The following is a 22893-nucleotide window of genomic DNA, read 5'->3' as shown; positions in this document are numbered from 1 at the left end:
TCATTTGGATTACTGTAATGCACTGTATTTTGTAGTAAGTCTGTTTCTTCTCTTTCGTCTGCAGCTGGTTCAAAATGCTGCTGCACGACTTTTAACCCAGAATTTGCAAAAGAGAGCACATAACTCCCATTCTGGCTTCACTCCATTGGCTGGCTGCCTTTAATCTAATGTGCTGATTTATAATTTTAATTTAATTCTAATTAGTATTTTATATTTCTTAAGTTATTCAATGTATTGTTTCTTAGGCATGTCAAGTGTACGGCACTTTGTTTTCAGCTGGGAGTTGTCTGAAAGTGCCTTATAAATAAATTGCTTGCTTATAGAACAATAAAGTGTTGTTAAATTGTTTGCTGACAACAGGAAAAACTTAGCTCTGTGAACCTGACTGGCTCTCTGGCGGCTGGTCCCTCTGACTTCTCCCCTCCTGCCGCACATGAACCAGCTGACTGACCATATGACTCATTTTCTCATTCATGAAGCCAGAGCAGACAGAAACATAAGAGCAGACATTGTAGCTATATCTTATTCAGTATTTGATTAAAATTACTTTTTTCTCCCCTCCTGTTTCTACGGTAAATATCATGTCAGCACTGATGCATCTTCATATTCCAGCTCCTCTGGATTAAATGGAAGCTCTACTCTTCATTTACCCGTTGCCACACATTGCTATGGTGAATTCTGATACCAGGGCCCTGTTTCAGGAAGCCGGTTTAGAAAACTCAGAGTGAAAAACGATACGCAGGGTTGAGTAACCCCGAACTGTCCAACTCGGAATATTCGGTTTCAGAAAGGCTGATAACAATTAGTTCAGTCAACGCGGAGTTGCTTTAACCCCAAGTGAAGCGCGCGGACGAGGATACATAAAGCCCTGATAAGCGGAGCACAGATTAAGCGAGTCACCATGGAGACGGAGGGAAAGAAGGCGCGGTCAATGTATGTCACAGCGCTTGAGGCCGAAATTCTGATGGCAGCATATGCCGATAACATACAAATTCCGCGGAAAAAAGTAACGCAGCCACAGCTGCAAAAGAAAGGGAGCATGCATGGCAAAACATAGCTGACAGAGTCAATGCGTGAGTGTTAATTTAAACATTGATCTAGGGATTTCCACCCATTTAACATGTTATTTTATCATATGTTATTTTATTTGTTATTTTATACATTTTATTTTGTGATGTGATGTGAGCGCAGGTGCAACCCAACAGGCCCCAAACGTGCCTGGCAGCAAGTAAAAATGAAATATAAAAATATAGTCCAAACAGGTAAGGTGTAATTGTATTATGAGCCACAGTGCTTGGTCAGTTTGTCCTATGTAAATCAATTGCAGTTAGAGGCTACATTAATTTCCCCTCTGTAAGCACTTATTGAAATTATCTGAGCACATTACAAGTACATATTTGCTTACTCTGTATGCTCAAATGTGGCCCGTTATAGCCAACAGAAAAAAAGCGGAGGCCCGAAAAACAGGTGGGGGTCCTCCACCACCACTACACAGAGGCTGAGCAGTTGGCCCTCAGCCAAAACAGTGGGCGCCCTGTGGCCGAAGGCATCTCTGCGGGGACATCCTCTGAGTCAATAACCCCGCAAGACACAAGTGCCGACATAAGGGGTAAATTCAAAATAATACATGATGTGTATACATCCTTTCTTCACAGTCACCTTTGCAGTGCGACACATTCATTTGATAAACTCTTTACCATAATGGATTATTTTGTAGTGAAGTTATTTTCCGACTGATTTTGCCTTCCCTCAGCCTTGGTTGTCTTTGAGAGCATAATGACAATGAAGTGTAAGCTGATTGGTATGTTTGTTAATTGCCATTTGGTCCCTTGTAAGTTATAAGTGACCTGTATAAACCTCATATTCTATCAGTTGATGGTGGTGGTGTACTGCATCTGGTGCAGCCTCCTGTTGAGCCAGACCAACATGCAGTTGTGAGTAATACTCCACAGATTATATGAGTTTACAGTAGAACAGCAATGTTGTTTATTTCTTTACTGCAGGAAAATAATGAAGAAACATTGACAGCTGTTACAGAGGAGGAAGCAACAGAGACACTTTATGAGGTTTACATCTTTTAATACTTTGTGTACAGGAAATACAGGCGACCAATAAAGCCAGTTGAACAAAAAATCTGTTTATTCTTCTTTCAACATGTTGAGGTGATGGGTCAAAAGAAATGATTGTGACATATGGTGTCTCTGACTGCGCTTCCATCTTGTATGTCCGTGGGAGGGTCAGGATGTTCATGGTTTGGATCACTGCTGATGTTTGGTTCAGAAGGACAGTGTTCTCCTCTAATTGTGGCAATGTTGTGAAGAATCACACATGCCACAATAATGTCACATGCCCTTTCTGGGGTGACCCTGAGTCTTTGCAGGCACTGGAACCGGGCCTTAAGCATTCCGATAGTCATTTCAATTCTGGCTCTTGTCCTGCAATTAGCCAGATTATATCGCTGCTGTGGGCCCGGTTCAGGGTCAGCGTAAGGGGTGAGCAAATAGGGTAAACATGGATACCCCCTATCACCAAGCAAGTAGCCAGTGAACTCTCCTAAGACAGAAGGATACACTTCAGTTCAAATGTCCCTGAAGCAATTGGTCTTTATATATTTTAAAGTATTCTCAACTCACCATGTCCAAATTTTGTGCTCAGTGTACATTCACGGAATATTTGTGAGTCATGGACAGAGCCTGGCCACTTGGCTTCCACATTTGTGATAATGTTGGCAGCATCACATATGCTTCTCTGGTGTCCTGGATTGTTGATTACCTGACAGGAAGACCACAATATGTACGTCTCCCACAGTGTGTGTCTGACAAGGTGATTAGCAACACAGGGGCACCACAGGGGACTGTCCTCTCCCCCTTCCTCTTCACCCTCTACACCACAGACTTCAGCCACTGCACAGAGACCTGCCATCTTCAGAAGTTTTCTGATGACTCTGCGGTGGTTGGATGCATCAGCAGGGATGATGAGACAGAGTACCGGGCTGTGGTCGACTCCTTTGTCACGTGGTGTGAGCAGAATCATCTGCAGCTCAACGTGGCAAAGACCAAGGAACTGATCGTGGACTTCAGGAAGACCAGGAAACACTTGACCCCTGTTTCAATCCAGGGGGTCAGTGTTGACATTGTGGAGGACTATAAATACCTTGGAGTACACATTGACAATAAACTGGACTGGGCTAAAAACACCACAGCACTTTACAGGAAGGGCCAGAGTCGTCTCTATTTTTTGAGGCGACTGAGGTCCTTCAACATCTGCCAGAAAATGCTGAGGATTTTCTATGAGTCTGTGGTGGCCAGTGTGATCCTCTATGCTGTTGCATGCTGGGGGAGCAGGCTGAGGGTCGCAGATGCCAACAGACTTAATAAACTGATCCGTAAGGCCAGCAATGTTGTGGGGATGGAGCTGGACTCCCTCAAGGTGGTGTCGGAGAGGCGGATGCTGTCCAAGATAAAGACAATGTTGGATAACACCTCCCACCCACTCCATGACATGTTGGTCAGTCACAGGAGCTCGTTCAGTGAGAGACTGAGATTACCGAAAAGCACCACTGAACGACACAGGAAATCATTCCTGCCTGTGGCCATCTCCCTGTACAACGCATCCACTTAACACACTGTTTGCTGCTACAACTACACATGTTTCTTTTCCAAATATTTATTTATAAGTGACTTATGTATGTATGTATATATATGTATATATTGTACTATTCTTAGTTAGCGTATTGTCTGTCTTGTCTTAATGTTGGTTTATAATGGAGCACTGTAACAAAAAATAATTTCCCCCAGGGATCAATAAAGTATTCTGATTCTGATTCTGATTCTGATATGATCTTCACAGTGCAGAGAACACGAATTAGCATCCATTACTATAATGAAATAATTTGTTAGTTTGAAATGCTACAGGGAACTATGTACCTGTACATTGATGCTGTGGAAAGACTTCCTGTTCACATAGTCTCCTTCATTTACTGAAGGAGCAATGATTGGAATGTGAGTGCCATCTATACACGCCTGGGAACCCTGAAAATAAATGTAAAATTTAAGTAGTAGTCCAAGTATCACCACATCATACATTACGTTTTGGTCACCCTGATACCTGCAATTTTGTGGAATCCCTCTTTGATAAATCTTGTGGGTCTATGACCGGGGAACACCACAAACGAGTACAGGAGACGTTTCAGTGCAACTGTAACATTCCTGACTGCCCGACAGACGGTAGCCTTGGAAGCGTGCTCAGCGTCATCAATATTATACAGAAAGCTCCCGTTTGCAAAAAACCGAAGTGCAATACAAATAATATGTACAGAACTGAGAGCATGTCCGCGATGTGTCACATGCGTAATATATGGCCTGAGGATGTTATTAAAATAAATTATAGATTGTGCTGAAAAACGGTAACATTCGCACAGAAAATCATCAGGAAATTATAAGATGTCCAAACGCGCTCTGATCACTCTCTCCCGGCGGAGAGCTCTGCGGAGAATTTGGGCTTCACGATCTACTGGCTCTTCAAGGAAGGAGCACGCCATGTCCGACACTTCCTACTGTCAGGTTTCCGACAAAGGGGCGGAGACAGTCAGGGTTAGTTGTAGTAAACCTGCTAGGGGGCAGGTTAGCTTCACGGCGTGTGTCGTCATAGTGACTCACTCAGGCTTCAGCTGAACTCGCTTTGTGAAACCGAAAAACCAGTTTTCGTTAACTCAGGGTATACTTACTCAGTTTTTCCACTAAACCGGCTTCCTGAAATAGGGCCCAGGATTCACCATGGCAGGAAAATCTAAGTACAGAGAAAACCTATCCGTTTTTCTCAATATGTAAGTTGTGTAAAAAGATAAACTTACAGGAAATTTAACAGAATGTATTAAACTGAAAGACTAGAAGTTCATTTTCAATAAAAGCAACTCATTTATCAACATCCACTAATGACATAATTGCATCATCTCTGGAAAATATGTGAAGTTGTGCATCTTTGGTTGTTTGGAACTCAGGAGACACCACATGATCTGTAAAGCATGCCAACTATCACATCAGGAGGAAAACCAGCCAATCAGGCAACAGCAGCCTCTTACATGCGTTTATAGTAAACAAACTCGGTGTGTGTGTTTCAGGTGATGTGGGTGTGCAATGTGTGCAGGAAGCAGCAGGAGTTTCTCACTCGGTCAGGGGACTTTTCCCCTGAAATGCTATCCATCAATTACAGCTTACACAGGGCTCCCCACCCACCTACACATGGGCCACTGGGTGCCACGGGGCCCTTGAGTAATGGTGCAGCAGAATGGTGGGTATTATTCATTGTTTATATTATTTATCATTTTTTTGTTCCTGAGGCCATTTAACTGTCAGCTGTGCCTGCATGCTTCTCATTTAAATTTAAACTTTTAATTAGTGAGATTGTTTTTAATTAGAGAGTGACCTCCATCTCTCTCTCTCTCTCTCTCTCTCTCTCTCTCTCTCTCTCACACACACACACACACACACACACACACACACACACACATCCTGTAATCAAATTAACAGATTAATAATCTGGTACCTTGCAGAGGATTACTGCTGGTGCTAAATACAGCATGCAGGCTAACAGCAGTGATGTCATTTCCTGTATTGCTGGGATTGGAGAGGGGGAGGGCCTTCCGGTGTGATCCATGTCAGTCATAAACTTGCTGAGCGTGTCAAGGTGTTGGTCAATATGAAGCTTCAAAATTCCTAGGAGAGCTGTAAAAACTTTAATTAAATGTGTATGTGGTTGCACTCAGACTGACTGCATGTAAGTACACATCTCAGCTTCTTTATGCTGTTGTTGTCTGTTTATGCTGTTGTTGTCTGTTTATGTCTGTTGATACAGACTCAAACTTTGTTGATCAGAAATCGGATTCACTTTCACCGTTAGTAGGTTTAACCAGTGCTTTGATATTTTGATGCTTGTGAACACTGCATGTTGTCTGGAGCTGCTGGAGAAAAGTTTAAATGTTTCTATGCTGCATCGATGTCTGCTGCTGGTTCTGGTTTTGGTAACAGAATTTAACTCAGACAGAGTTGAGATTTTATGGCCGTAAACATAGAACAGGAGTCAAAATGTAGTTTTCCTTAAACAATGAGTTTATTATTACAGTGAAGACCTTTTAAAAAAGTTGACAGTACAGGTGAAAAAGCCTTGAAACAGGTCGATAAAAAGGAAGTCTGAACAGGAAGAACTTCATATACTGCTACTAGTAGTAATACTATTAACAATAGACTCCTCAGTTCTTGAAGCTTTGGTTCTGTGTAGAGTGTGGGTATATATGTATCAGCTGGCTGACAATCTGCTCCTCCTCCACTCTCACTGGATCACACTCTGTGACTGACAGGAGGCAGAGCCCCTCGGGATTGTACTATAATGGCAGGAGGAGCAGGATGCCTAGCTCACCATCGGACCTTGCTGTGAACAACCGTTCTCGATCGCCACACTACTGTCATGGTTACGGAGAGGAAGAGCTACAGGCACACAGGCAACCAATAAGAGATGGGCGAGGTCGCTGGTACTCACAGGTGAGTCTGACAGGTGAAATTCATTTATTTGCTCACATTTCTTGTAAATTATTTGATCTGATGCGGGAAGCTGTTTAATAATTTATTTTCTTTAGAAATGAAAGATGAAATGCAACAAAGAAAATGGAGTAGTTGTTGCACAGGTGGTTGACCAGGTCTGCTAGTGTAAAGGTTGAACTGCGTTCCAAATAACTTTTGGGAAAGTTGCTCTCCAGTGCATCCATCAGAGTGTGAATGTGTGTGAATATTAGATAGAAAGCACTGCATAGTATTAAAAAAGTGCTTCTATGAATGGGAGAATGAGGCATGTTGAGGCATATAGCGCTTTTCATTCTGTTTGAGGACTTTATACAACATGCCACTGACACCCATTCATTAAATTCATTCATACGATTGTCTTTGTTACATGGACTGGTTGTCATATAGCATTTTTCTGCACTCCCCGAGTACACAACGTGCTATAAAAGAACCATTCTGTTTGCCAAAAGCAATTAATTAAATGTTTTAACTATTTTTCACTAGTTTAATAGTTTTTTCTTAATGATTTAATTAATTTCATTTATTGATGGTTAAGTCGTGCTATGAATGACAGTTGAGCTGTGATAAACATAGCAGGCTTCAGGGCTTACCAAACTGATGATGATGATAATGTTCACCTTTCTCACCTCCTGGCTCAGGATCACCCTCTAGACCAACGTCAGGATGAGCTTGAGCTGCGGCGACAACAGGAAGTGGAGTTTCAGGCACGGTACCGTAGTGACCCAAACCTTGCCCGATACCCAGTGAAGACACAACCAAGTGAAGAAACCATGAGGATGTTAGCTCAGGTAGGCAGGGTCCGCCACCAGCGCCGCCACAGTGATGTTTCCCTGGCAACCCCAGAGCCTGACCACCTGACCATGAGGCATTCAGGTAAGGGCATGTCCGCCCATCTACTCACATCTTATTTTGTCTCTGTCAGTGCGCCCCAGGGCAGCTGTGGCTACAATGTAGCTTGCTATCACAAGTGTGTGAATGTGTGTGTGAATGGGTGAATGACTGAATGTAGTGTAAAGCGCTTTGGGGTCCTTAGGGACTAAGTAAAGCGCTATACAAATGCAGGCCATTTACCATTTATTAGCAGGCTGTGATCGGTTTTACTCGTTTCATTCTCAGCTCTTCGTCAGAATCTGCCTCTGGGATTGGTCAAATCTGGAGGTCAGAGGTCATACTCTGTGGACCGTGCAACCACTCACATAAGCCCAACATATTCCCGTCACAGCCCATTATCACAACAACTACTGGACCCAAGCTCAACCCTGAAGAGGAAGCCAGCCACTGAGAATGTAGCACAGAGGAGTCGGCATGTAGGGAAGATGCACGTGATTGGCAGCTTTAGCAGCTCAGAGGAGGATCTTGTTACCACACCTGAGTACACTAGCCCTGATGAGCCTGACAGTAAGTGGCTACATGCTAACAGCCAGTCAATCATTTTTCTTACATGTGTGCACATTGCTTGAGAGTTGTTTGTCGCGCTGGATATGATACAGCCACTGGTCACGAGAGAGAAAAGTGTATTCTCTGACCCGTGATCAAGTGGTTATTTTTTTTATTCAAAATATTTTTATTGAGTATTTGTGGATATAGTTTACAAAGAAAAAAAGAAGACGGAAAACACAAGCTGTTTACAATGAATACTAAACAGAACTTCTCATGTTGGAACATTGTTTTCCTCTCGACGTGAAAAAAGAAAAAAAAAACTAAAAGAGGGAAAAAACCACACAGAAGTTAGCTATACCACCACTACAGCTACATTACAGCTTTGCCTGATAGTTGCAAATTAAGGAGCTTGTCCAGTAAATTAGCAGCTGGAGCTTCTGGAAAATTGGAGAGGTGGGATTGCAAAAAATTTCTGAGTTGTAAGTATCTAAAAAAGTGAGTTTTGGGAGGACTGTATTTTCCTGCCAGCTGATCAAATGATGCTAGTTTATTATATATAAAGAGATCTTTAAAGAAAATAATACCTGCTCTAAACCAGACCTGGAACAAGTTGTCCAAAGTTGGGGGGAGGAATAGGTGGTTTGAAAGGATGGGGCTTTGAAGTGAAAAATTATTAAGATTGAAATGTCTCCTTAACTGTGCCCACACCCTGAGGGAGTGCCGAATTATCGGATTAGATGTAAAGTTGTCAATGGATAAAGAAAGAGAAGAACCCAGAAAGGAGGCAAGAGAAATACCCTGAGTTGAGTCTAATTCCATTGCCAGCCAGCTGGTGGGGCCCACACCCTCCCCAGACTGTAACCAGTAGGTCAGGGACCGAATATTGGCAGCCCAATAGTAAAAGCGGAAGTTGGGGAGTGCCAGACCCCCTTCAATCTTAGGTTTCTGTAAATGCATCTTAGCTACTCGAGATCGTTTACCCTTCCAAATATAAGAGGAGATTATAGAATCTAGAGTTATAAAGAAAGACTTGGGGATGAAGACTGGTAAAGATAAGTATGAGAATTTAGGAAGGATATTAATTTTAATTGAATTAATTCATCCGACCAGAGTTGTGTTCAGGGGTGACCACTGTTGAAGGCTTTGTTTGACATTCTTCAATAGTGTAAAAATGTTGGCTTTAAGAAGTTGTTTATACTTTCTTGTAATTGTAATACCCAGGTAGGTGAACTGCTCTTTGATGGGGAAACCCAACAAACCTATTGGAAACGCTTCTTCATTTAGTAGACAAAGTTTGCTCTTGGACAGATTTAATTTATAACCAGAGACTTGACTGAAACACGTGAGTAGTGACAATATAGACGGTAGGGAAGTATTTGGATTTGAAATAAAAAGCAATAAATCGTCAGCATAGAGAGAGACTTTGTGTTCAGTTTGACCTCTTTGTATACTCTGGACAAGTTTACTGCTTCGAAAAAACATTGCTAAGGGTTCAATAGCTAGATCAAATAACAACTGGCTAAGGGGGCAATCCTGACGTGTGCCTCGTTTAAGTTAGAATGGTTTTTATTTCTGGCTATTAGTGCAAACAGACGCAACAGGGGACAAGTATAGGTACTTGATCCATGAGATGAAGTTGGGACCCAACCCAAATCTTTCCAGCACAGCAAATAGATAGTTCCATTCTACACGGTCAAATGCTTTTTCCGCATCAAGGGAAAGAACACATTCTGGAGTGTCCTTGGACGGCGTGTGCAGGATATTAAGAAGGCGTCGGATGTTGAAAAAGGGGTGGCGCCCTTTAACAAAGCCAGACTGATCTTCAGATATGACTGCTGGCAGGACCCTTTCCAACCTGTGGGCCAGCGCTTTAGCTCGGATCTTAAAGTCCACATCAAAAGCGAAATTGGCCTGTATGACGCACAGTTTGCCCTGTGTGAATGCTTCAGATAGAACCGAGTGGAGTAGAGGTACAAGCTGTGGGGCAAATGATTTGAAAAATTCTACCAAAAAGCCGTCTGGGCCAGGGGACTTCCCTGACTGTAGAGAGAAAATTGCAGCGCTAATCTCTTCTTTGGAAAATGGCGCATCCAAGATCTCTCTGTGGGTCAGGAAAGTCCAAGCTTTTAAGAAAATTTGTGATTAGTGAGTGGTTGGTGGGAGATTCAGAGGAATAAAGCTTCATATAATATTCCCTGAATGTGTCATTGATTTTGGCATGATCAGTAACGAGCACGTCATCTGAGTTAATGGCAGTTATACACTGACGTGGCTTTACACCCATTATTTGGTCAGCTAGGAGTTTGCCTGATTTCTCTCCATGCACAAAAAAATGTACTCCTACTCTTTAATAGTTGCCTCTCCACAGCATGAGTTGAAAGAAGTTCAAATTTGGTTTGGAGTTCAGTACGTTTCTTGAAGATCTCAGAGTCCTTATTGTGTGCATAGTGATGGACTAAGTCTTTTGTTTTATCGGCTAATTCTTGCCCTTCTTTTAAGTTTACCCTCTTCATATTAGCTGTGTATGAAATAATCTGTCCTCGGAGATAGGCCTTCATTGAATCCCAAACTAAAAGGCTAGAAATATTTGGGGAAAGGTGTGATGGATGTTAGAGAAAAAAGAGTACTCCCTGTCAGTTGGATGCAGATGTCACCAGATATCCCTAATCCCAAGTAGAAAGAAAGGAATGAATGTGTGAAGACACTTTTTATCCATAATAGCAAATGAACTGTACAACAGAAAATACAAATGCTATTTATGGTCTCCTCACAACACTGATAAGAAAAATAAACTGGGCCAATATGGCATGTCTGTTAATACAGAGATACACATGTTAATATGATCTCTGGTCTCCCACTCAGAGACACAGGTCTCAGAGTGTCCAGCATTCAGACGGCTACCTGAGGACACTCATGTGAGAGAAAATCTGCTCACACAGATATGTAGAGCAAAATACTGTCAATAAGGCCTCTGCAATGTTCAAGACAGTTAAACTTGTCAGGTAGTGATGTCCAGCAGGTGAAAATGCAGCTCCATGAACACACAGCTATGGATTCCAGCTGTTTGTTGCATTAACTGAGCCAGTTAATGCCAGTTAATGCGAGACAAATCTAGCTGCTCATTATAGATTTCTGGTTTGTTCAGAAAATAAAACATTGGTCATAAACCATTCATAAACCTGAAAGTCCCAAAAATGCATTGTCTCGAGTCTACGGATGTATCCGTGTATCTCTGTGGTGCTGATGCTGTGCTGAGCGGAAAGCTCCTGAAGCTTTTGAAGTGTTGGAATGTGGAAAGCTAACAATGTCCCTCTCACCAGTAGGCTAAGTTATTTTTAGCCAATTACAAGTTGAATCTGGTAGTTTGGGTTGTTAGCTAAGATACCGTCATTAAGAAGAGACACAACTAATGTGTCTATGCAAGCTGATTTGCGATGTGCACCGCTGGCGCAGCCATTTATTTTTTTGATGCACCTTCTCAGATTAATTCACTGCGTGTCGTGCACAGGGCTGGACTGGGACAAAAAAAAACCCAGCCCGGGCATTTTGACTAAAGACCGGCCCACCAGGTATTAAAGCCATAAAGCCTTTGAATGAAAACAAACGCTGTTGTGACAGTGATGTACAGTCTTGTTGGTATATGTATGATTTCTATACATTTTACGTCAGATAAAAACTTTGGTTGTAAGCTTCAGATAATTATTTAATAACAGCCAGACATTTTAAATGAGAATAAGAAAGTATTTCTTTGTGCCCCCCTCTCCCTGTTAATGCCCTACCTGGCCCCCCTGGCAAAACTTTGCTAGATCCACCCCTGCACAGTTACCAGCTGTCAGCTACTTAGAAAATGATATTGGTGTTATTTGTCTCTCAGAAACAGTTCATAACTTCCCTTCAACCCATTCATGTCACCTAAAAGGTAAACCTGTTTCTCCATCACTGTTCAGCTCTGATGATTCAGTAAGGACATCTCCTAGTTTCATCTTCATGTTTCCCTCTCACCAGATATACAAACCGATATCATGACCAGCAGCTTTACAGCTGTGGCTCCAGCAAACCTCAGCTGATAGTAGAAATTGATATTAAATAAATTCTAACAACATCTGATCAAGCTTAAACGTGCTGCTGTTGTTTAGCGCGACATCCGCTGGTTTCCGCTTTCTGGCATAAAGTGGGCAATAAACAAACAAGAGAGAAAAGCCGATCAGCTGATCATTGATCAGTTTCATGATTAAAGTAGCAACAGGAGAGGCAGGGGAGAGAATGAGAGAAGAAGAGGCAGCTGTGCAGCGTAAAGACAGAATAACTCCACCTTTGTGTCTTTTTCCATCCTAGACAAACTGCGTCCCTTCTCAGCTCAACACGAAACACGTAATAATTTCTCTGAATGCGGGACGATTCCGTCTTTTTACGGGACGGTTGGCAACTCTACTAACTAATCTTATGAATAAAATAAAGTTCACTATCAGTAACATCATAGCACCGACCCAGCTGTATAGAAACTCCGTCATGCTAGCTAGTTATTGTAACTGACTGTAAAAAGTCAGCACAACGAAAATAAACTCCACCTAAACTTGGTTTATATCTGACCCAGATAGACTGCAGGTCATAACTTCTTACCTGAAGTTCAGTTCACCTGACACTCGGACCGGCAGCCGCCTCGGGTCTCTGCTCCTCCTGCCTCCCCTTCCCTCATCCACCTGCTGGCCTCCACCACTTGTTAATTTTACTGAATCTGTGGAAGCTCCACCATAGCCACCACCAAACAACTGAGTTATTTTTACACACCGGCCAGCATCTGTCCAATCCACCACCTTTCATTGTTTATACCGTTACAAAAAAAAAAATCATTGGCCCATCGAGCAAATGCCCGATGGCCAGTCCAGCTATGGTTGTGCCATCAGTTAACCCTTCGCGTGCCAACTGTGGCATGCGTGCCTAGGGTTGCCGGCCCCTGCTCTAGAAAGTTTTGAGGATGGAATAACTATGATATAATTTCTGTACCTTTGAAGGGTTCTCTGTGATTTGGTCATTATATTATTATATTGGTTAAATTGTACTTTTTAGGGTCTGTCATGTGTTCTGGCTCTAAAGAGGTCCAGAAGGGGTTGCTCTCTGTTATTAAAGCTCCTGTGACTCTGACCTGTGCTGTAGTGAAAAGTGATGGCCCCTCTCAGGAAATCAGACATCATGCTGACGAGTTAATCTGTTGCATTTATGTTACTGGGCCACAAATCACCTGGTCAGAGATCATGAGCTCTGATTCGCTCATATGACTTTTGGCTCCTCCCCTTAAATCTTGAAGAGACTAAGTAGCACAGAATCTCTGCTACCGTCACTCTGAGAACACCTAGACCAAAACAAAAACCAGCACATTCGCCACCAAAATTGATGGTTCCATTCCTGGAGAACTCTGAAAGATCCTGGAGACATCGTTTGACAATCTGATCCAGATTAGAGCGCATGAGACTGCCGCTCTAGTGCTGTCGGACCTCCAAATCACCATCTTTGCTCTACTTCAATAGGATTAAAAGAGGAGAGTCTGGATTATCAAGAGTCACTGCAGAGATGTAAGAATAGAAGCTCAGACTGCAGGAGAGAACGCCACGCTAGACTAACCTGCTCGTGTGTGACCACACAATACAGCGGGGTCCTTAACCAGCAGACTGTTTATGCTGCTGAGCTAGACTTCTGGTGATTACCTGCAAAATTTCTGGATTTTTGGGCATCTGTTTCAGCAACTCTAATCTGGTGGAAAGGTGGGGGAAAGGGGGCGGGGTTAATGTAGCAGTAGTCCCCCAAAGTTGATCCCCTCTATCAACTTCGGGTCTTCTCCAAACTAACTGTAAGTACTGAAGGCACAAACATGCACTTGACAATTGGATTCCAATAATCTCATTACTGACAGGAATGAACTGCTCTGCAACCTGCAGGCAGTGCTCGGGACAAACAGCACACAGAAACCTAGTGAGGAGGAGGAGAGGCTGCTACATGGATTACAGGTTCTTTCTCATCTTCCTCTTGCTCACCTGAAGCCTCCTCCTTGTCCTTCATGGCGTGCAGGCGGACCTGTGAGTGAAGCATTTGAAAGCTATGTAACTTGGAGAACTATGATTACAAGTACACACATCAACATGTTTTGACATTTTGTTGGAGATAAATATGACGTTTCAGTGATCTGGTGTTACTGTTCTGATTTGGCTGTTCTGATTAGTTTTGTCAAGTATCTTCAGGCATTCAGACTATAGCATGTTTGTCCACATATGCAGCACAGCTTCACATGAAGACCAGGAGGAACATTCAGAGAGCAAATGTGAAGATGATGCAGCTGCATTTCACTGCTGAAGATTGAAATAAAAGCAGAAGGAGCCTCATACAGCACAAAGGAGGAAATCCATTCTGTGCTCAGGTCCATGGGTTCATTTTGCAAAGGATTCTTTTCAAAACAATGCTGGTGATGTTTGAAACCAAATTAATTTTTTATCTATCCATTGTTGAATTTGTTCAGGTTTATTAACCAGTCATTTTTAGTGCCTCTGTTTTAACGACTAATGAAGAGTCCGTGCATCCATAATTCACAAGAATCGATTGTGCTCCTAGAGGATTGTTCAGATTTTAGTGAAACTTCTTATGGTCACATAATGGCCAATGGCCATAATGACTCAAGGTCATATTTTTCTTTTCACAGACAAAATCTGTGAATTGTGATGGATGGTGAACCAGGTGAGCTGCTACATGATTGACATCCTGGTTTGCTTAAAACCAGCTCTGCTTAATGTGAAGAGTTGCTGCTTTAACAGTTTAAATCAAATTTTGATTATTTTGAGGGATGGGCTGTTTACAGCCGCATCATTTTGTTCTGCTCATCCAGAACCGAGAATTGACGTGTAAGTAAGTGTGGTTACAGCAGGTTAACTGTTCTTCCTATTCTTCCTGTTGATGATCCATAATTGGTGCCAAAAACCTCAGCTTGTTGAGCAGCTGATTGATAACGTTATTCAGCAATTTTCATGTTGGTGTTAATGTACATAGAGGATGTCTGTGTAGGTTACATGCAGGTCATGAGGAGTCTAAGGAGCTTGGAAAAAACCTCAACTGGACCTAAAGTTCTTTGAAGACGTTTCATTTGAGAGGCTTCTTCATTTCTAAAACCAAACGGTGGAGAGTCCAAGGTGATGTTGGGCAACTGGTAAAATTTATCGACCATCAACGATAGGCTGAGCCTTTCGCTAATCGTTTATACAAGAGCGATTTATTTATTTATTTGCCCAAGAGTAACTTTGCTAATACTATTGGTTAAAGTTAAGAGAAGCAGTCAAGGGAAAAAATAATAGAACTGTTTTAACGGCACCGTCTTCCAGCTACGAGCAAATGCACCCTCCTCAGAGTGTGCCCAAATGCTGCAATTCATTTACTCAAACTCATAACAGAAAGAAAGAAAGGCAGTAACCTATGTTCAGAAAAAAACCAAACATTTTATTTAATTAAAATCCACACAATGGTTGGAAGGAAAACAAAGAGAAACTGGCTTTGTTTTGCCACTATAACTTTGTTTACACATTCCAGTGTTTATCTGTCGTACACGCTCGACCAAACAACAAACACAAAATTAAACAAAAAGTATGTTAAAAATCAAAATGTCTCTTCCAGCAAACATAGCTTTAAGTCTTTTGTTAGATTTGGCGCATCTCAAATGAATAGATAAATGAATAGTCCAAAAAGTAGAAAAGAAAGGTAAGGAAGGTAAAATATTCCCTCTAAACAAAATGTATAAATTCTAAATGTACAAATCACTCCATGCACGAATATATGCTCTCCCCATCAAAAAGTCTGCCCCTGGGCAAATATACCATCTATCGTCGGTTATTGGTCTTAAACCCTAGAGCGGGGTTGTCCCTTAGAAGGGTCGTTAATGAGGCATTTACCATGTGCCTCATCACATGAGACAAGGTGTAAAGAAAGGCGTGGCTCAGTGTGACTGGGAAGGATCTCAGAATGCATTGTAGATAGCAGACGGTGTAATAAGCCATCCTCTCTGTTCAAAGATGGTCATTCACAGTGAACATAGATGGCCTCTTTTACTCCTTTCAAATATCTGTCTTCTCACTCAACAATGTGATCGTTGGCATCCTCAAAAGATTGACCCCCACAAAAGTTCTTCCTGTGTAGATTTTGCAGGTTCACATTGTGCATTTGTGGCTTCTCTCTGGATACTCCCACTTCCTCCTACAAGCCAAAGACATGTGTGTATGTGTTTTAAAACACCTTTAACCTCTTCTGGTTGCTAGGAGACATGGACAGTAGTCAGTGGTGGGATCATGGTTCCTGGCATGGCGAGCCTGCTCCCATGTCTATGGTGAGTTGACGCCCTGCCTTGTCAGTAATCCATCAAACAAACCCTGTTCTGAATGCGGAACTGTTGTTGGTTGCTGTTATTGTTAAGTAACCATGTGTTTCCCATTGTGACTCATCAGCAGCCAGTCACATGGCAACCCTCCAAGGATGGAGAGCGTCTGATTGGTCGAATTCTACTGAACAAGAGGATGAAGGACGGAATTGTTCCTGCAGATACAGGAGCACTCCTGGGACTCAAGGTGGCCTTCTTCTGCTTTGTTCTACTGCCTTTTCTTTTTACTATTTCTTTCACTATTCTTCTCTTCATTCTCCTCTTTTGATAATACAGTTTGGTGCTGTGTGTTTGCAGGTTGTCGGTGGAAAGATGACAGAGTCTGGTCGTCTCTGTGCTTTCATCACTAAGGTGAAGAAAGGTAGTCTGGCTGACACTGTGGGTCACCTGAGACCAGGTAAACACACTGATTTTCCTGATAGGTCTTAGTTACTTTGTTCACTGAGTCAGAGGTTGCTAAAACTGAATTAGATGGACTCTACAATGTTATCTTTTCTTCTTTAGGAGATCAGGTTCTGGAGTGGAACGGTCGGGTTCTTCAAGGAGCCACATTTAATGAGGTCTACAACATCATCCTGGACTCCAAACAAGAGCCACAGGTGGAGCTGGTGGTGTGTCGACCAATAGGGTGGGTCTCTGATCAAGCTGAGAGGCAGAAAATATTTCTGAGGTTGTTCTCTTCTCTTAGGACATCATAGTAACAGATTGTTGCTGATTCTATGTTCTTCAGAGATGTTTCCAGATCAGTAGAGAGTGCCCATGTCCAGCTGAACTCCAGTGAGTCTATAAAAAAACAAAAACTACATCTGTCCTGTTCATTAAGAACTTCCATAGATCTGATAGTGGACAAAGTTCCTGCTGACTCAGAATTGGTCTATTTAATGTTCAGGTTCCAGTTCCTTTGACTCTCAGAAAGTTGGCCCATCCATCTCTGTCACATCTCCAATGAGCCCCAGTGTTCTGTCTGGACAGGTCTCGGTAAGTTTACCCAGCATGCACTGCATCAGAACACAGCCACTCAGCAGTCAGTTAATAGCATTTCCATGGTGATGTGTGTTTTCAGACTGTGGACAGGCAACCTCTGGTTCCCCGGATTCAGGTAAAAATTGAAAAGGACGGCGTGTGCATGTTCATCTTTATTTACTCTGTAGTGTAGTCTTTTAGGCTGTAGATAAATGTATCACAGAAGAAGCAGAACAAAGTACTCCAAGTTTCTGGTTTTAGTGGTTCTGAGGGTATCCATTGTTGTTGTAAATGATTCAGCTTATGTGGCTAGAGACAGTTCTAAAATGTGCCTTGTAGTTAAAGTACTTTGAGCGGTCGGTAAGAGTAGAAAAGTGTAGTATAAATATGAGAACTTTACAGTATAGTTCTGTTAGCACTGTTCTTGTCTGTAGGGTCCTTTGCTCTTCCAAAGAATTTTGCCTCCTTTAGCTGTGTTCCATAACTATTTTTCAATATGTATTCATGCTAAGGCTCCCCTGCAGTTTTGTGATTCTGTTTTGTACCTCTACTTTTTGCTTTGTAAAAACTCTCTAAGGTTCCTTCCAGGGGTCCTGACTCTGTTGCTGTTCCTTGGGGTTCCATTACAGTTATGGGTTGATACAATTTTCTTCATGTCCCCTTTTGGTTATCATCTTACTGGGTTTTCTGGGTTTTCTGTAGCAATCACCTGGTGTTTCACTGGGCTCAGCTGGTAATTGGTTATATTGTCTGTTTGAATTTGTAGGTGCTTTCGGTCTGCTCTGCTAACAAAACTTTTCTGCAGGGTATCTCCTGCTGATGACTGGAGCTTCTTTTCTTTGGTCCTTTTTTGTTGTTCTCCAGGCTTCTTCTGTATTACTATGGTGTCCTAATGATGATGTTGTGGGTATTCTACAGGTGAAGCTATGGTATGATAAAGTCGGCCACCAACTGATTGTCACCGTTCTTGGAGCCAAAGAACTTCCTGCTCGGGATGACGGCCGACCCCGGAACCCATACGTCAAGATCTATTTCCTGCCAGATAGAAGGTGAAAAAGCAATCAAAGACCAGTATTTTATGGCTTAGAGGTTCCTTGAAAAGTAAAACTGTAGAACTTCTGATATCCTTTAAAACCAGTAGTGGACTATTCTCTGTGATTGGCTGTTAGTTGTACCTTCCTCCTTTAACAGTGATAAGAGTAAGCGGAGGACAAAGACAGTGAAGAAGTCATTGGAACCTCGGTGGAACCAAACCTTCATGTACTCTCCGGTCCATCGACGTGAGTTCAGAGAGCGAATGCTTGAGCTGACAGTCTGGGACCAGGCTCGAGTCCGAGAGGAGGAGAGCCAGTTCTTGGGAGAGGTGAGAACCCATGAACAATACAGAACAATGGAGAGGATATGGGGAAAACTCATTAAACTAAGAACCTTTAACAGTTCAGTTCTGACCTACTCTGCCTTGCCTTAGGTTTTAGCCGATACCGGTGCCAAACCGGTACTTTTGAAATGGTGCCGGTGCTTAAACGGTACTCGAACCGGTGCTTAAAGAATGGAGAACACACACTTTGTCCAAAAACCTCTCATGTTTAGCTGTTTTTAAGTAAAAAGATAACAATGTTAGCCTTTTCTGCAGCTATAAGGTTCAAGGTTCAAGGTTCTTTATTTGTCACATGCATAGTTATACAAGTATAACACACAGTGAAATGTAACCTGGCACGCTCCTCGACATGTGCAAAAATGGGGGATGGGGGGGGGGGGGGGGGATAGAGGAAGAACATTATATATATGGTATAGAATAGAATTCAACTTTATTGTCATTGCACATGCACAGGTACAGGGCAACGAAATGCAGTTTGCATCCATCCAGAAGTGCTTTAGTGATATAGATATATTACAATATATATTAGCAATAATATAGATATGTAAGTATATTACAGAAATGGGTCTATTATGGTATGTTATAATGTACACGGTATGAAGTATGTTATGAATATTCTATAACTATAGGTATGTACAGGCTATGAACAGGATATAAGTATGAAAAACTATACAGAAATCTGAGCTATACAGTTATACAGAAATGTGAACTATGCAAGTTATAAACAGTTGTAGGATTAAAAATTATCGTATGTACAGAATGATTATTTACACAGAATTATACAGTAGTGCAGTTAAGATAAGTGAGATATGTGGATAATTTCTACAGAGGCTATATATAGTGCTAGTGGTTGTGAGTGGTGGTTCAGTCCATGTTATTATTGTGTCTTTGAGGGTACAGTTGTCCAGTGTGTGTGTGTGTGTGTGTGTGTGTGTGTGTGTGTATGTCCAGTCCATGTGTTAACGTGGGTCAGATGTCAGGAGGCAGAGTTCATGAGTCTGACAGCTGTGGGGAAGAAGCTGTTCCGGTACCTGGTGGTCTTAGTCCGGAGGCTCCTGTAGCGCCTCCCAGAGGGCAGGAGGGTGAAGAGTCCATGTGATGGGTGACTGGGGTTTTTGATGATTTTCCCAGCCCTTTTCAGACACCGCTTCCTGTAGATGTCCTTTATGGCAGGAAGTGGTGCTCCGGCGATGCGCTGGGCAGTTTTCACGACCCTCTGCAACGCCTTCCGGTCCGAGGCAGAGCAGTTCCCGTACCAGACTGTTATACAGTTGGTCAGGATGCTCTCGATGGTGCAGCGATAGAAGTTCACCAGGATGTCTGAGGACAGGTGGTTCTTCCTCAGAGTCCTCAAGAAGAAGAGGCGCTGGTGAGCCTTCTTGACCAGCTTGGAGCAGTTGGTCGTCCAGATGAGATCCTCGGAGATGTGGACTACCAGGAACTTGAAGCTGCTCACACGCTCCACAGCCGTCCCCTTAATGTAGATGGGTGGATGTGGGTCAGCATTCCTCCTGTAGTCCACGATGAGCTCCTTGGTCTTCTCAGTGTTAAGCAGAAGGTTGTTTCTGTCGCACCACTCAGCCAGACGATAGGCTAACGTGGTTAGCCTACTCAATGTAAATTACACACAAACAACAGTAAGCTATTCACCCAGAGAAGAACGGCTGCTGCTGCTGCCATCATCATCAACCGATAACAGGCACCACACCCGCAGTAGATGTGCTCGGTGTGAGGTCTTGCAGCAAGCTATCAAATACGGTGCATTTCTCAACTTTTAAGAAAACGCTATGCGTCGCCAGGTGTTTCATCAGATTCGAGGTGTTACCTCCTTTGCACAGTATCACCTTAAAGCACTTGTTGCAGGCTGCTGAGTTTGTATTTTTTGCTGTGAAGTACAGCCAGACTTTTGACCACTTTGCCTTGGGCATTTTTAATCTGTAGCTCTGCTCTGAAAGAACGTATGTACCTGGGCCCGCCTACTATCCTGGGAAAGGTAAAATGATTGGCTAGAATCCAAAGTGTATGACATTTCAGGAAAAAAGGACCGAAATGTGCGCTGCTTTTCGGTCTGGTTACTACCGTTTATGTTAGATAATAATGGCACCGGATACCGTTATCCATTCCTACTGTTCAGTCCTGCAGTAATTATTCAGTTTTTATTGAACTATAGATCCCTAGCACTGGTTCATCTTATTGCAGCCTACATATCAAAATACCAATAAATGATGCATGTTGCTAGGCAACCCAGTGTGACTTGTTGTCTTACATTACTTATTGGGGTCAGAATAACGTCCTCTGCAGTTCTGAATATAAGTGATCGTGATCGTAAAGAATCAGAAGAGTCTGTTCAGTGACAGGTTGCTTCTCCCCAAGACAAGAACTAACAGACTTAAAAACTCCTTTGTCCCACACGCCATCAGGCTGTTTAACTCCTCTCTGGAGGGGAGAGGGAGGGGAAACAGGAGGACAAAGGAGGGGGGAACAACTAAGCTGTAGTGCCTCTTCACCTCACTGTACAATACCTTGTGCAATACTTTTTGTAAATAGTCAACAGTGCAATAGACTCAATACTTGAAATGTGCAATTCACTTGTATTTTTATTTTTTATTCCTATTTATTCTATTTATCCCCTTTGTATATTTTATTTATATTTGTCTCTGTATTTATATATGTGTGTGTGTGTGTGTATGTGTGTATATATATATATATATATATAGATAGATATAGATATAGATATAGATATATAGCAGCTGGATAGCGTAGTGGTTAGACTACACGCCTTTGGAACAGAGGATCGCAAGTTCGATTCCTGCCTGGGGCGTCTGTATCCAGTAAGGGTCCTAAGGCTAGACCCCCTATGCTAAGCAAGCCTACCGCAGACATGAGCGAGACAGATAAATATGAAGGCATGCCGGCTCGGACGTCGCCCGGATCAACAAGGTCCGCGTCAGGTGTTGAGGAACCAGGGCACCCTGACGAAAAGTGGGCTACTGGAACAAGAAGGCATCGGTGGGCAAGAGACGAAAACAGGGCATTGTTGGAATGCTACTACGCAAGTAACCCTGGCGGAAGGGGCTACATGAATAGGATGAGGGACCTATGGATTCTTCGATACCCAACATCCACAATGACGGCGAAACAACTAGTAGCTCAGTGTTCCAACATTCGAAAGAAGGGACTGCTCTCACAGCTAGAGATTGACGAGGTACAACACAAATGCTACGGCAAGGAGGAGTCAGGACGCCAGGTCAGGGGGGAGATATCATCACCCGAGATTGGGTACATAGCCCCAAGTGCGATAGGAGAAGGATCGTTGAGTGCGAGAGGAACTGACCTGAAAAATAGGATCATGGCCAAGCTTGAAACCTGGATCCCCCGTAGCCGGTTACCAAGATTACGTGAAGTACCCTCAGAAGGTCTGCTAGATGATGTTAATGCAGCACTACGGGCAATACCTACAACCACGATTACCGACACTAACAAGGTCATCTACAATACGGCAACAGTGATCAGTGAGATGCTTGGCTACAAGTTGAACAGCGACAAGGGGCAGTACCCTCCATGGAGAAGGAGGCTAGAGGGCAAGATCAAAGTAGCACGGAGGGAGGTTAGCCAACTAACGGAGTTGCAGAAAGGTGCGACAAATAAGGTGCCTAAGAAATACAGCAAGCTGTCCATACCTGAGGCCTTGGAAACTGCCAAGCAAAGACTCACAGCCTTGGCCAGCCGCTTGAGGAGGTACACCAGAGAGATAGAAGGCAGGAGAATAAACCAGCTGTTCTCCACAGAACCAGCAAAGGTGTACTCTCAGTGGCAAGGGAACAATAAGAGAACAGCACCACCAAGGCTGGAGACGGAGCAATACTGGAAGAGCATATGGGAGAAGGATGCAACCCATAACGGCAATGCTCAGTGGCTAGAGGATCTGAGGGCAGACCACAGCGACCTCCCTGAACAGGGTCCAGTAACCATCACAGTGGCAGATATCCAAGAAAGGGTCTCCAGTATGAAGAGTTGGACAGCACCAGGGCCCGACATGGTTCACGCCTACTGGCTGAAGAAGCTGACTGCACTCCACGAGCGTCTGGCAGCACAAATGAACCAGCTGCTAGTTAACGAGAGACACCCGGAATGGCTAACTGAAGGCCGGACGGTCCTGATCCCCAAGGACCCCAAGAAGGGACCGGTCC

General features: G+C 43.0%; 1 protein-coding gene across 14 annotated transcripts in view; it reads left to right on the top strand.

Moving 5' to 3' along the window:
- The window catches only part of rims2b (regulating synaptic membrane exocytosis 2b), a 63184-nt gene that overhangs the window by 8689 nt on the left and 31602 nt on the right, over nucleotides 1–22893 (top strand). For 9 of the 14 annotated variants that reach the window (XM_082520758.1, XM_082520761.1, XM_082520760.1 and 6 more), the window contains 13 exons: nucleotides 5120–5289; nucleotides 6356–6536; nucleotides 7214–7448; nucleotides 7692–7973; nucleotides 16244–16311; nucleotides 16430–16549; nucleotides 16660–16759; nucleotides 16867–16990; nucleotides 17093–17139; nucleotides 17252–17340; nucleotides 17426–17461; nucleotides 18244–18374; nucleotides 18517–18688. In XM_082520758.1, the coding sequence (XP_082376884.1) occupies nucleotides 5120–5289; nucleotides 6356–6536; nucleotides 7214–7448; nucleotides 7692–7973; nucleotides 16244–16311; nucleotides 16430–16549; nucleotides 16660–16759; nucleotides 16867–16990; nucleotides 17093–17139; nucleotides 17252–17340; nucleotides 17426–17461; nucleotides 18244–18374; nucleotides 18517–18688 (1755 nt within the window). Of the gene's footprint in view, nucleotides 1–5119; nucleotides 5290–5635; nucleotides 5776–6355; nucleotides 6537–7213; nucleotides 7449–7691; nucleotides 7974–16243; nucleotides 16312–16429; nucleotides 16550–16659; nucleotides 16760–16866; nucleotides 16991–17092; nucleotides 17140–17251; nucleotides 17341–17425; nucleotides 17462–18243; nucleotides 18375–18516; nucleotides 18689–22893 lie in introns of those variants that run through there. The other 5 variants (XM_082520757.1, XM_082520759.1, XM_082520764.1 and 2 more) reach the window with 3 other exon arrangements.

Source organism: Aulonocara stuartgranti (genome assembly GCF_965226115.1).
Source record: "Aulonocara stuartgranti genome assembly, chromosome: 22".
Classification (NCBI taxonomy): Eukaryota; Metazoa; Chordata; class Actinopteri; order Cichliformes; family Cichlidae; genus Aulonocara; species Aulonocara stuartgranti.
The sequence above is the reverse complement of the archived record's forward strand: the minus strand, read 5'-3'. Positions and strand labels throughout refer to the sequence as shown.